At 41.0% G+C, this 12,940-nt stretch overlaps 1 protein-coding gene across 5 annotated transcripts in view; it reads left to right on the forward strand.

Moving 5' to 3' along the window:
• SLC23A2 (solute carrier family 23 member 2) overlaps positions 1-12,940 on the forward strand; it is a 57,226-nt gene that overhangs the window by 39,215 nt on the left and 5,071 nt on the right. For all 5 annotated transcript variants that reach the window (XM_063358721.1, XM_063358719.1, XM_063358723.1 and 2 more), the window contains 9 exons: positions 544-614; positions 1,765-1,946; positions 4,867-4,987; positions 5,727-5,883; positions 7,445-7,592; positions 8,147-8,252; positions 11,316-11,445; positions 11,587-11,724; positions 12,703-12,798. In XM_063358721.1, coding sequence (XP_063214791.1) covers positions 544-614; positions 1,765-1,946; positions 4,867-4,987; positions 5,727-5,883; positions 7,445-7,592; positions 8,147-8,252; positions 11,316-11,445; positions 11,587-11,724; positions 12,703-12,798 — 1,149 coding nt within the window. The remainder of the gene's footprint in view (positions 1-543; positions 615-1,764; positions 1,947-4,866; positions 4,988-5,726; positions 5,884-7,444; positions 7,593-8,146; positions 8,253-11,315; positions 11,446-11,586; positions 11,725-12,702; positions 12,799-12,940) is intronic.

Consider the following 12,940-nt stretch of genomic DNA (forward strand, 5'->3'; position numbering starts at 1 on the left):
CCAGAATGCGCCTGTATCCTAATACACACCTTGGTGAAAGAAAACACTGTCTGATAAGCTTCGATGACCAAGCAATTTTTTCCACTACTTCAGCTTTTCAAAAAGAGCCTTTGCTGCATCTTTCTCTTGAACCTTTTAACCTTCAAAAGGTGTCAAATGGGGTTGTTACCACGGGTCAGTTCATCATTCAGTGAGTGACCTAAATTGGTGACAACAAATGCTGGAGTATTTGGTTCCTAGTGTGCAGTTGAGTAATTCTCCATTCATCCGTTTATTGGAGTGGGATAAAGAATCCCTAATTGACCTTTCTTTCTGAAAGTTATGATTTTTTTCCACTTTGGTACGGTGGGTAAGATTAGTGGTTAGCTCTTGGGGAATGTGAGCATGTTATTACTTGATTTGTAGGATTGCAGAACTTTTGCTCTGTGTAAACCAAAGCTCATCTGTCAGACACAGCTTAAGGAGAGATTTATTTTGTATTACATGATGGGAAAGTGTCTGAGAAATAAATAACTGTGTTTTTTCTCTTCTTCTTTTTGTAAGATATAACAGTTACAAACGGAACAACAGAACTGCTTCACACTGAGCACATCTGGTATCCCAGAATACGAGAGGTAATGTAGGAGTAGCCTTTAGCTGTTGATCTGTCCGATTCCAGTTAAGTTTCTCACCTAACCATCTGTGTCTTCTTGTCTTTAAGTTGGTAACTACTTCTTCCACTGCGATTTTCATTTGAATGTATCCCTTTACTCATGTCATGGAAGTCTTCATCTTTTCAGCTTGTTCATTGCTGGACAGCAAACACGAGGAGTTAGTTACCACATGCCAAAAGGCGCGCAGTAAAACGCACAAGCGAGAGGAATACTCTTCTCGTAACGCATTGCGATTTGTACTCGCTGGTAGCAGTTCAGCTGCTACCAGACCGCTTGCCTGCTGTCCCTCTGTTCAGTAGGCTGTCCCGTGGAAGGTAATACGCAGTTAGCAAATCTGGTTCATCCCTAGGTCTCTTAAGTTGGTGACTATTCTAATAAGACGTTAATTCTCTCAAGAGACTTGCTGAAATAGATCAAACTCCTTCTCCACTCGCAGCACTGCAGTCTGAACTTCGTCATGCTCTGCAGCGCCCAGGATGAGGGTTGTGCCCAGGCATCACACTAGAGTGGTAGATAGCGTAGTCCAAATTAAGGCGTGTGTCATGGAATTTATCTCCCATCCCGTTGCTTTGGGCTGCAAACTTTTTCTTAATTAAAAACAACCCCTCTCTCTTCCCCATGTTCAAACCATAGCTACATCCTGCCAAGAGCCCTGCAGCCAAGAGGGCTGACAGTCTCCTGAGACCACAACGCTGCTCTATACCAGCTTCTAAGGAGCACTTGTGAACAATGCAGCATACACTCTGCCCCTAGGAGCTAGGAGCATCACCTCCGTGGCGCCACCAACCCTTGCCGGTTCGATCTGAGAGCTTAAAGGTTAGCCTGGAACCCAGGTCTCCTGTCTGACAGTGTGATGTGCTATCCACACAACTACCAGACTGGCCCACTGGTCTGTTGTGTAATAGTTTTGTGGAGAAAACCATAAGTGTTATGCTTAAGCAATAAGTCACTTAAACATAATGCGCTGTTTTATGACGAAAAATTTGCTGAGTTCTTCTGTGTCACTGAATTCTTTTAACTGCAGTTTGTAATCCAGAGCAGAAAAAGAAATGTTTTGGGTTTGCTTGTAAGATTGGACTGAACTGTCTCTTTCCCGTTCTTGTCTGTTCAGATCCAAGGTGCTATTATCATGTCCTCCTTGATCGAAGTGGTGATCGGTTTGCTTGGCCTTCCTGGTGCCCTGTTGCGATACATTGGACCTCTGACCATCACGCCAACTGTTGCTCTCATCGGCCTCTCCGGTTTCCAAGCCGCTGGAGAAAGAGCAGGCAAACACTGGGGTATCGCTATGTTGTAAGTACTCCTGGATGTTCTTGGCTTAGGCCAGGGGGTCCCAGTTAGTAAATGATCACGCAGGGATTTCGGAGTACCAGGGAAAAACCAGTCTGCTGGGCTACCCAAGGTAGCGTTGCGGTGCTCCTAGCGTGGAGAAATCCTGTGTGTGGGAATGTCAGTGGGTCTGGATAGGGTCAGCTGGGAATGTGGGAAAAAGGACAGCGGCAACTGGAAGAAGAGGAGGAAGGAAAGGACAAGAGATGAAAGTGAGGTGTGGAGAACGGGGAGTTTTATAAAACAATAGTTGGTCTATTGGTGGGGTTGGCCGATAGTTGGCCGTTGGCTGGGTCTAATTCAGTGCTATAGAAAAGATGATTTAGCAAAACACCAGAGCGATTAGCGAACAATTTGTATTTCTGTTTTTATGATGCTTTTGTGTATGTTTCTTACTCCGCAAAAGCATATTGCGGAATAATATTGCAAATACCATTGGTAGTAGTGGTCTGTTTGTCGCTGTTACTGGCTTGCCTACCTATAGCCAAGAGCCATTTGTACGACGACAGAGATCATGTGTATTTTCCTGAATGCCACCAGTCCATGAGGCATAAGTAGACAGGTTTCCATAGAGAAAACAAAAAGGCTTTTAGAGTGAATTTCAGGGCATGGTGCGTGTGCTTCTGTACGTATAGATGCCAGGGAAATTAAAGAATTGAGGTTAGTGGTATGAAAGGGAGTAAGTGAGAAAAATGAGACGAAGAGAAGACAGAAGCTTCCTGTTGTGAAATGCTGTGGATAACCACCCAAATAAGGATGGAAACCACGTTTTGGGGAGAAGAAAATTGGCTGAAGCAGTTGCTATATTCAACGTGTAGCGACCAACTTTGTGCTGGCTCTGGAAGCGGAAGGAATGACTTGATGAGATCAGATTCTGATCTGACTAATCTGTTTGCACGGTACTTTGAACATGTAAAGTATTCTATAAGTGCAGCTTATCGTTAAAAGGGCTGCTTAATTCTCTTTTATCTTGGATGTTAGCATCATGAATATTTTTGTAATTCTATTATGTTAAACAGCTGACCCAAAGGAATATTTTATTTTCCTGTAAAACAAATTCTATGCAAGTTGGGACTAACGTTAAATCAATCAAGCAGACCTTTGGTGAATTGGACATGGAAACGCGTAATTAAAGTTGACGTTTTGCAGATGGAAAAAAAAAAACATCTATTTAGGAGCAGGATTTAAATATTACCCAGTCAATAAGTATTTCTGGCTTCTGCCGTGCAAAAATGTGCACTAGATTGTTGAAAATCACTCCATAGCCATCTTGAGCCACTCAAAAGTGACTTGATCTCTACAAGATATGGCCCTTGAAATTGTCTGTGTGTATAAAAATACTGTATTGCTATCGAGCACAGCAAAGTAATATCTGTGTAAGAGCTATTATCCTCTGTTAGCTCCAGATGCTATTTGACAAAATTGTCAGTTTCCCAAACAGTTTTCTGACCTCGCTTGTTCTGTGGGTGCCAGGATGAAAGAATTTAATCCATAAAACACATCACATTGTGATCTGTAAAAAGGGAAATTATTCCTGAATTGGGCTTTGCCTGTATTATCTGGTGAGCTAAACTGTTTCTTTGGGCATTTAAAGATTTGGTAGTATTTTACAGAGTGGCGGTAAGCCCCCCTGCCACATACTCAATATAATATTATTTACAATAATATAATATTATTACATTATTTACAACTCTGTGCTAAATAAATCAAAATACAAAGCCGCCTGGCCTCAGGGCTAGTGTGGCAGGGTGGCTGCTGGCGGGCAGCGGAGCCCACCTTGCCATAATGGACTTTGGGAGAGATGCCAAAATGTTTCCTGAAGGCAAGGAAAAGGTGCCTTTATCATGCGGCTCTAGGGGAGGGTAAAGGCTATAAGTGACACCCTTCTCCTGCAGAGCTCTTTGTTCCTGGAGGCTGAGGGAGAATAAAGCTCTGTTTTGTTTCTTACGGACCGAAACTGATCTTGGACAGAGAAGGGAGGGAAGCATAAAATCTGCCTTTTTAAGTCAGCTGATAAAAACATAATCTCAAATTTCAGAAAAGCTTTCCTCCTTCAGACAGCTTCGCTCTTTGTGTAGCCAAAACCCGTTTCGCTATAAAAGGCTATTTCAGAATTGAGCAACCTGCCCTGGCTTTTTATTTTTCATCGCAGTGGATACTTATTTTAGCTGGAGAGTTGAACTAACTTTTAACATGTAGAGGAGCTTAGCAGTTTTAACGAGGGAGAAGAATGAGTAATATTTGAGGCACCTAAAAACTAATAAACCGGGTTACTGGTGAACTGCAGTTGAACAGAGTCTTGGTTTTTGGGGCTCTGTTCTGCTTGATTTACAGCTGTTTAGTCAAAGATGCACGTACACAAAAAAAAAATTGGATTCTTAAGAATTGAAGAAAGCATTTCCCTTAACAGAAATTTTCCAAGCACTTCCGAGTTTTATGCAAGTTTTGAAATGTAAAAAATACTGTCTGCTGGCCTCCAGTTTTTCCTGTTTCTTCCCATTTGCTAGCAGCAACCTGCGCGCTTCGTACGTGGCGCAGACCTGGGGGCGCAGGGGGTTAGAGTTGGAGTCGAAAAGAAGCGAACAGCGCAGCTCTTTGCTTGAGGGCTGCTCGGCTCTGAACGGCTTTCTTCAGTCTGATTCATTGTCCTGGTTTCATTTACCCGTTTGCTGCTGGCTATTTTTGCGGCACTTTAGAATACAAACTATGTTGTTTTGACTTAATGTATTCCCTTATGATGCCTTGTCTTGTGCTAAATTTAAAATGTACATTTATATTTTGTGTCTGGAGAGCCTGAACAGGTTTGTGCTGGGAAGGATTTTTAATATACTGGTGCTAATGATACGTCTCTCTTGTCCCTCCCCCCTCCTCCTTTTTTTCTCAGGACTATTTTCCTCGTATTGTTGTTTTCTCAGTATGCCAGGAACGTCAAATTTCCCTTACCCATTTACAAATCTAAGAAAGGATGGACAGCATACAGGCTGCAACTTTTCAAGATGTTCCCTGTGAGTAGTTGAACTTGTTCTTCAGTTGGCAAATGAACCCCTAATTTGTGCTTTGTTGTTTGTTTTTTTTTTTTTTTCCTTCTTGGTTTTATTTTTCTTAATAATACAGTAGATCAGAAAGGTGAGATAAAAGTTAAATGGGCTTATGGGAAACTTAACTAAATGGGTCATTTGCCACAGGAAATAGCCTCATATTGTAGTCTTGCCAGACCCCATTCTGGTATCCTGATGAAGATCCCGGTGGTCTCTGATGAAGAGAGCTGGGGTGCTGAAGATCATGGAGGGGAGGGAAGGGGGTAGAGAAGAAGGTACGTTTATGCATGCAGTGAAAAGCTTAAACGGAGCCTTCCAAAAAGGGATGGTGAGATCGTTATCTTCTAGTTTCCTGAAAGCAATACTCAGTTCCCCATGAAAGACTTCTTTTTATTTCTCTGGTAAAGTTGAGACTAACTAATTCACTAGTTTGTTTAAGTGCCTATTTGGAGACATTCCCATTTGTTAGGGGAGAGAAGAGGCTCCTTCTAATTGAAAAGCTTTTGTAACAGCACCTTTCTTGGGGGCTGGGGGGGGAACACCTTACTGATCTATTACAGGATTTGCTGCTTGTTCAGACTTAAAATATCACTTAAGATCACACTCAGATATAAGTGTAATAGATATTCTGTGCAGGAACTGTTTGCTTTTGATGTATATTGCCAATGATAGTTTATTTTAAACAGCTCTCTCTCTTCTTTCGCAGATTATTTTAGCTATTTTGGTGTCATGGTTGCTTTGCTTCATCTTCACTGTGACGGACGTCTTTCCCCCTGACAGTTCGAAGTACGGCTTCTATGCTCGCACAGACGCCCGACGGGGAGTGCTACTGGTAGCTCCATGGTTCAAGGTTCCATATCCTTGTAAGTATGTCTGGTTTTAAAGGCTCTTTTTCTAATAATATGCCTGTGAGTGTCATTTCTGTTGTTTTCAGAAGTGTTGCGTTTTTTCTCTCAGTACTGTATTTTGATGCGCTTTAATGTGCACTGACCTAAAGACGTCGCAGGTGGGGATAGTGGGTTTTTTCTTGTTTTCCTCTTTAATTTGATACCTTACGGTCTCACCCAGGAAAGCCCAATTCTCAGAAACTCTAATTTGTAAAAGACACTGGCAGGGTTTATCTAAGTAACTCTTGACTTCTAATAACAAACATAGCGTGACTGTATATATAACGTGGATTTTCAGGGAATGGTTGATTTATCTGTACTTGTCGATACTGTAGTCAACTGCTGTTAATGTTATACAATAACAAGGATGTGTTATTACAACTCCTGTAGAGCTACTGAAGTCATTGATAGTTGTTTTCTAAAGAGTCAGCAACGTGCGGAGTTTTTTACAGCTTCCTGCTCTTCCCTGCCCCAAACACACCCGTTCTTTGAGCTAGTACAGCTGTTACCAACTGTAGAAAAATGTCCTGACTTGCAGAAACAGCATTGGAACCAGGCCGATGGGCAAGTCAGAGGATGCCAGTCCATACTTATCAAAGGACAAAAAAGTATTTACAAGAGAACACGAAACACTTTACATGACATCTTAAATATCTGTATTCTTTTCTGAACACCTTTAAGTTTAAAGGCGTTCAGTGCTGTTTCTAAAGGCACAACTGGTTCGTGCTTGTGCTGCTCAGAAATCAACGGGGTAATAATAGAATAATATTCTACTGGAATAAAATAACACAAATTGTTAGGAATAGCACTACGTTGTCACGAGGCAGCTTCATTGTGGTTTTTCCATGTGCTTTGGTTCTGATTAGGTCTTAAAATAACCCACTTCTAAAGCAGGGCTTGTAAGATGTGTGATAGAAGCTTTTGGGAAAGACGGGAAAACTTCTCCACCCTGATTAGACCTTTCTCGTTTGTGAAGCCTTGTTCATTCACGTTTGTGTGACTAAAAGTCCCTTTTGTTGCGAGAGGCTCATCTATTTCAAAGAGATAAAAGCGTCGAGGCAATTGCTGTGGAAAACCTGCCAAGCTTTTCTTTAGGCTTAAATTAATCTTATTTTCTCTTCTACGAAAATTTGGAATCGGGAGGTGTTTGTGCAATGATCGTAGCTGGTTGTTGGCTGTTCTCTTCAGTAGACTCAACTTGCAACCAAAGACTGAGTTTTCAGCACAGTAATAATTAAGTGGCTTTCACCTCGCTGATCAGAGTTGTTTTTTCACAAGCAGTAGTTCAAATTCCTTCCTTCTGAACAGGAGGAATTTTTTTGGTGGGGTTTAGGGTTTTTTGGGTTTTTTCCAAGCATGATCAAAGCAGTCGCTTAGGCGGTTTTTCCTTTGCTCCTTTCATCTACTTGAACTTGCCAGACTGTGTTACTGTGAAGGGAGTTTGCCGATTCCATTAAAGATGAATAAATTGCTGTATGTTTTGATATCTGAATTGTTTTCTGTGGCACGAGAGATTTCAGTTTTCTTTTCTTCACAGTTCAGTGGGGACTGCCAACAATTTCAGCCGCTGGAGTAATAGGAATGCTCAGCGCTGTTGTTGCTAGCATTATTGAATCAATAGGAGATTACTATGCCTGTGCCAGGTTGTCTTGCGCTCCTCCTCCACCTATTCATGCAATAAACAGGTACGTCCAAAAAAAAGTATTTTTCAGTGTCTTAAGCTACTGCGTTCTTTTTCTTTTTCTTTTTTTCTCAGGATAAGACAGGAATGTGTTCTGAGATTAAATGTTACAATTTGGTGAAAAACAAGGGCCAAGGATCTGAAATACAAGCCGCAACTGTCGTGTTGAATTATTTTGTTGCAGTTGTAGCATTGGAAACCTAGTCCAATGTAGTACAGTGTCAGTAGAGCCAGAACTCTACAGCAGTTCTGGAATCGGGGTGGCTAGTCAAATTCACCTGAAATGCAATTTTAGCAATAAAGAAGAGCTCTACGTTTGACATGAATTATTTTGTAATTTCCTCAGTTTAAGAACGTAGGTAGGTAAGACATAGAAAACAGAGCTCAAGTTGGTTTTCAGGTGTGTTGGAGTTTGAAACATGAGTTACAATAATTCATGTGGGACAGATGCGTTAACAGGCACGAGCGTGAGATGCAGTCTTAAAACCCCATCTGAAGTGAGCCTACATGAATACGAGTTTGACTCTTTTTTTTTTTTTTTTTGTTCGTGATTTACAGAGGGATTTTTATCGAGGGTCTCTCCTGTGTTCTGGATGGAGTATTTGGGACAGGGAATGGATCCACTTCTTCCAGCCCTAACATTGGTGTCTTGGGCATCACGAAGGTAGGTGGTTTACCTTGATCACTCAGTGATTGGTGTATTTTCTCTCCTCTGGTGGATGGCTTGTGCCATTTTCATGTTTCACAGCGTGATCCTCTTCCAAGAAACCATACTACATAGTACTACTTTGTGCTGCCAAACTTTACACAGCATTCCGAATTTACACAACTTGTCTGTACCAGCCATTGTCTAATGGGAATGCATTCTAGATAAGACCTCAAAAATCTTATTTTTATTCAGAGTAAAGGGCAGTTAGAAAACCTACTTAAATCAGATGATGCTACATAAGGTATCCCTTTGAAAACCAACAAGGCATTCCAGAGCTCTGGGGTGTTTTTGAGTTGAGACATAAACACTATAAACTGTATAAAAATCGATAGTCTTTTGGATGTCTTGGTTCTGCAAGCATCACTAGAGATCTGACTATTTTTAATGTCTTGCTTGAATGCACAATGAAATGCAACTTGAGGTCCTTGGTTTTTATCTACGTCTGTACTAGGACGTTACGCTGACACAGCTAGAACAGGAGCTGCAGTCAAGGTAACTTCAAAGTTAAAGGTACCTTAAATATTTGTTTCCGTCATGATAGGTTTTTAAAGCACAGAGCACGCTTGGGGGATTACGTAGTTTTTGGGGTGTTGCTCAGCAAAATATATAAGCACTTGAGGAATTCCTTTGTTCACATGCGGAGCTGGACGTGCGCTTGAATGCCTTGCTGAACTGGGAGACCTTGGACTGCAGATAGATTCGCTTGATATTGTTAATTTAACCTTGTTAAGAAATATCAACAAAATGGGTAGGAGTAATTGAGGTTGTAAATACATACGTCTTGTTGCGTATTTCGCTTGGAAGCTATAAATCTCTTTAATGCGTACAAGCTAGAAAATGTATGCTCTCCACTTACAACAACTCATCCCTCTGACTTAATCCCATATAGATGATGAATTTATCTTCAGCCATTTTTTTTTTTCTTCACAAAGGATGATTCTGTTTGGGTTTAGGGTGGAATATAAATACTAATAGCACCATCTGCTGTCTGTATAAGTCTTCCATTCAGTTGCTGATGGAAATTTCCTAGAAGAAATTGCGGTTAGAAGAATCCTTAAAGAAATCCTTATTCTGTTCTGCTTCATTTCTGTTGTTACTTTGTAGGAGTTGATATGAATTAACAGCACTTTTTTTTTTTTTATTAACAGTCCACAGAAGTGAGTGTACGTTTTGCTTTGGTACAGTGACAAATGAATGTTAAACTGGCAGCTGTTACAGAGAACAGAGTTAACTACAGTTAGGTCTGTTCAGAGCACGTGATGGAAGAGAGAATATGCTTTGTCCAGAATGGCACAGCTGGATGGCTGTGCGCCAGTGTTTTGTCTTGTTTTCCTGTCTGCGTACTCACTCCTAAAAACCTAATAGTTTTTTCGACTCCAAACTATATCAAAATAGATTTTTGGCGTGTAGGTACTCTGCTGTTGATTTGGGAGAGGAAATCTTTAGTCCTGGTGATCCTGTTACACCAGTATAACATTTGAAAAGGCATTTCCCTCCCTTGACGTCAGTATATGATGATGCTTAAAGTTTCGATTTGAGGCTTCAGCTGGATGTAAATACCACAAAGTCTTTGAGCTGGTCTGTGAATAAGTTTTATTTGATGAGAGGAGAACCAATTAACTCTGATTAGTTGGGACAAAAGTACAGGCAGCTTATGCCAGAATGTTGATGAAGAAATGGATACTCCAGTAAGGTACTGGGTACCAGATCACGCACTCCAAAACAATCGCATAAAGTGGATGTACGAGTGCCTGGGAATAAATATGTAGTTTGATCTAATCGCCAACCAGGATGCTTTCAGTAGCATTCAAAAGGAGCTTAATTTGTTTGCCTTGTAGTGATTGAGCATTTACATAAACAAATGTCGCTATCGTACAGATTTTTTTAAAGAATCTGCCTGTTTCGTGCAGGAAGATAATTTTTGAGCAAGATGTTGGTAGTCCTAAGGAAATGAATATTTTCATAAAAAATAGAGTAAGGTGCGAGCTAACTTCTGTTGTTATTCTAGGGAACACCCTAATTTAGTGGTCTAGCTTCTGTTTGTAGGTCAACACGCCTCAGTCAACAGTTCAGCAGTGAAGAATATGGGGGAAAGAAGTACTTGGACCCTTACTACCTACTGTATCATTTTTTCTCATGCCACTCATTTAGCTCAGTCACACGTGATTAACAAATTAATACCTACTTCTCTTTGAAGCTTGGTACTGTGTAACAGGAGACCTACAAAGGGCTTTGCTAAAAATCACTGTAGCAGTGTAACGGGGGGGGTGGGGGGGAGGTTGTCCCTGGTGCACCTCTTACGCAAGTGTAACGTTATTAAAATATTGACCATTCGGCTGGATATTAAAATATCGACCATATCGACTCAACTGCCACCACAACGTAGAATCAGAGAAATACTGCCCGAGGTTGAAACGCTTAAAATAAAAATGGGAAGGAAGTGCAGGCACTCGGTTTCAGAGCGTTAGCGCAGCCGTCATTTGCACATGAAGTGAATTCAGCTCTGATCTCAGAGGCATGTTATAAAATCACTTGATAATCTCTGTCTAGAAAGCCTGCATCTCCTTCAGGTGAACTATGTGGTAGGTAACTAATACATATATTCTTGTTAAAAGGGCAGCAACACATGGATTATTTTTTTTTTTTCCCCCGTTTGCGTTACAATTGATCCGTTTGCCCTCTCTCCTAGGTATGGTCTGTTTGTTTTCTTTATTGTAGATGCGACTGCGCCACATTTCATGGTTAATTGTGGCTATAGCAGTTACAGATGGTTTTAAAGACGTCTTAATGTTAACAAAACCAAAATCAAATGAAGTTATCTTAGAATTGGAGTGCAGCCATGTTACAGCTGAGCCTTCCGAGACATTTGTAAAGGCTCTGCAGCCTGTGTTTTAACACCAAAAAAACAGACGCATGGAAGCTTGAAAAGAAGTTTTAAATGCAAAAGAGAATAATAAAATCAAATGCAAGGCAGTGAAGTTGGACTAAGGGTGTCCTTTCCTTTTTGTTCTCCTGCAGGTTGGGAGTCGCAGGGTTATTCAGTATGGGGCAGCCTTCATGCTCCTGCTGGGGATGGTTGGCAAGTTCAGTGCTCTCTTTGCGTCGCTGCCTGACCCCGTGCTCGGTGCCCTCTTCTGCACTCTCTTTGGTAACGTATGTTTTTTAGCACTTCTTTGCGTACTGTGTGGTTATATCTTTTTACTCTAGCGCTGTGTTTATGTGTATGGCGCTGGGTTTTCTAAAGAAAAAGACTTACATAAAAGCTGAGACTTGTTTTATTTTTATTTAGGGATGATTACAGCTGTGGGTCTGTCTAACCTCCAGTTCATAGATTTGAATTCTTCTCGTAACCTGTTTGTGCTTGGATTTTCCATTTTCTTTGGACTTGTCCTTCCAAGCTATCTCAAACAAAATCCACTGGTCACAGGTACGTCTTTCTGCTCATTTGCATGAAGCATACTTTTAACTTGTACTCACAGGCAAAGTACATCTAAGTACAGAGTAGTGTAAAAAGCAAATAAGTGCAAAAACAAAGTATTATAGAGACAATAAACGCTCCAGATAAGAAAGCAGGTGTGTTCCAAGAATTGATTGAGATGTTGAGACCTGAATTGCATGTTTCAGTGGGATAAGTCCGAAACTGCTGTGTTTTCTCTGGGTATTATTGTAGAGCAGTGAAAGGAGGCAGTTGCCAATAAAGGCTACAAGGGTCAAGGAACAAGGGGAAATACCAAAGTATATCAAGAGCTTGGAAGCTAGGAATTTGTTTGGAGTTCTGAAATTTTTTGTCGCTGTGGAGATGTGCTCTGGATCTCAATTTTAGTGAACTCAGTTTCAGACTGTTAGCCAAATTACAGGTTTGGTGAATTCACGGAGAAGGTTTTCTGTTGTAATGCTATCTTCTCCATAGTGGTTGTGACAGTGTACGTCAGCAAAGGAAGATCATTCAGGCAGAGGTGGTGATATATTAATACAGTGTTCTTCCGTGAATTGGTGCTTGGAGTCTTGCCCCTTTAAAAAGTAAAGGTTTATAAAAGGAATTTTTTCAGTCCACATGATTTTGCATTATGAACGTTTCTCCTCTTCCCTTTCGTAATTTTCTACTTAGTTTAAACTAAGCAGTTGTGTCTGCAGTTGAAACTAAAATGGTGTTTCATTACGTTTTTATAAGCAACTGAAAGTTCATGGAGTTACGTTTTGGGAGAGAAGGGGTCCCCATGGTGAACTCCATTAGTTGGAAGTTCTTCTGCATCTATTTACACGTGGTTTTAAGAGTCCTGTTTAAGCAAATTCCTCAGTGAACTCAGTAGAAAGTTTTCCCGGTTGACCTGCGTGTAAATCAGTAGGCTGTGTATATGTATGATAAAAATTGAAATTCTAAATATTTTTTTTTCTGTTCTTCCAGGAATAGCGGGCATTGATCAAGTATTAAACGTTCTTCTCACCACAGCCATGTTTGTCGGTGGCTGCGTTGCGTTCATTTTGGATAACACCATTCCAGGTCGGCATGTGAACTTGTCATTTTATCTGAAATAATAAGCGCCTTTCTGAACGAAGGTAGCACGGTGTTCCCTGGAGGTGGGAGATGAGGAAGAAATCGCTGCTTTTGCCGTTGACTTCTTTCACGCCAAGAGCGGGCGTGC

This window comes from Chroicocephalus ridibundus, chromosome 23 (genome assembly GCF_963924245.1).
Source record: "Chroicocephalus ridibundus chromosome 23, bChrRid1.1, whole genome shotgun sequence".
NCBI lineage: Eukaryota > Metazoa > Chordata > Aves > Charadriiformes > Laridae > Chroicocephalus > Chroicocephalus ridibundus.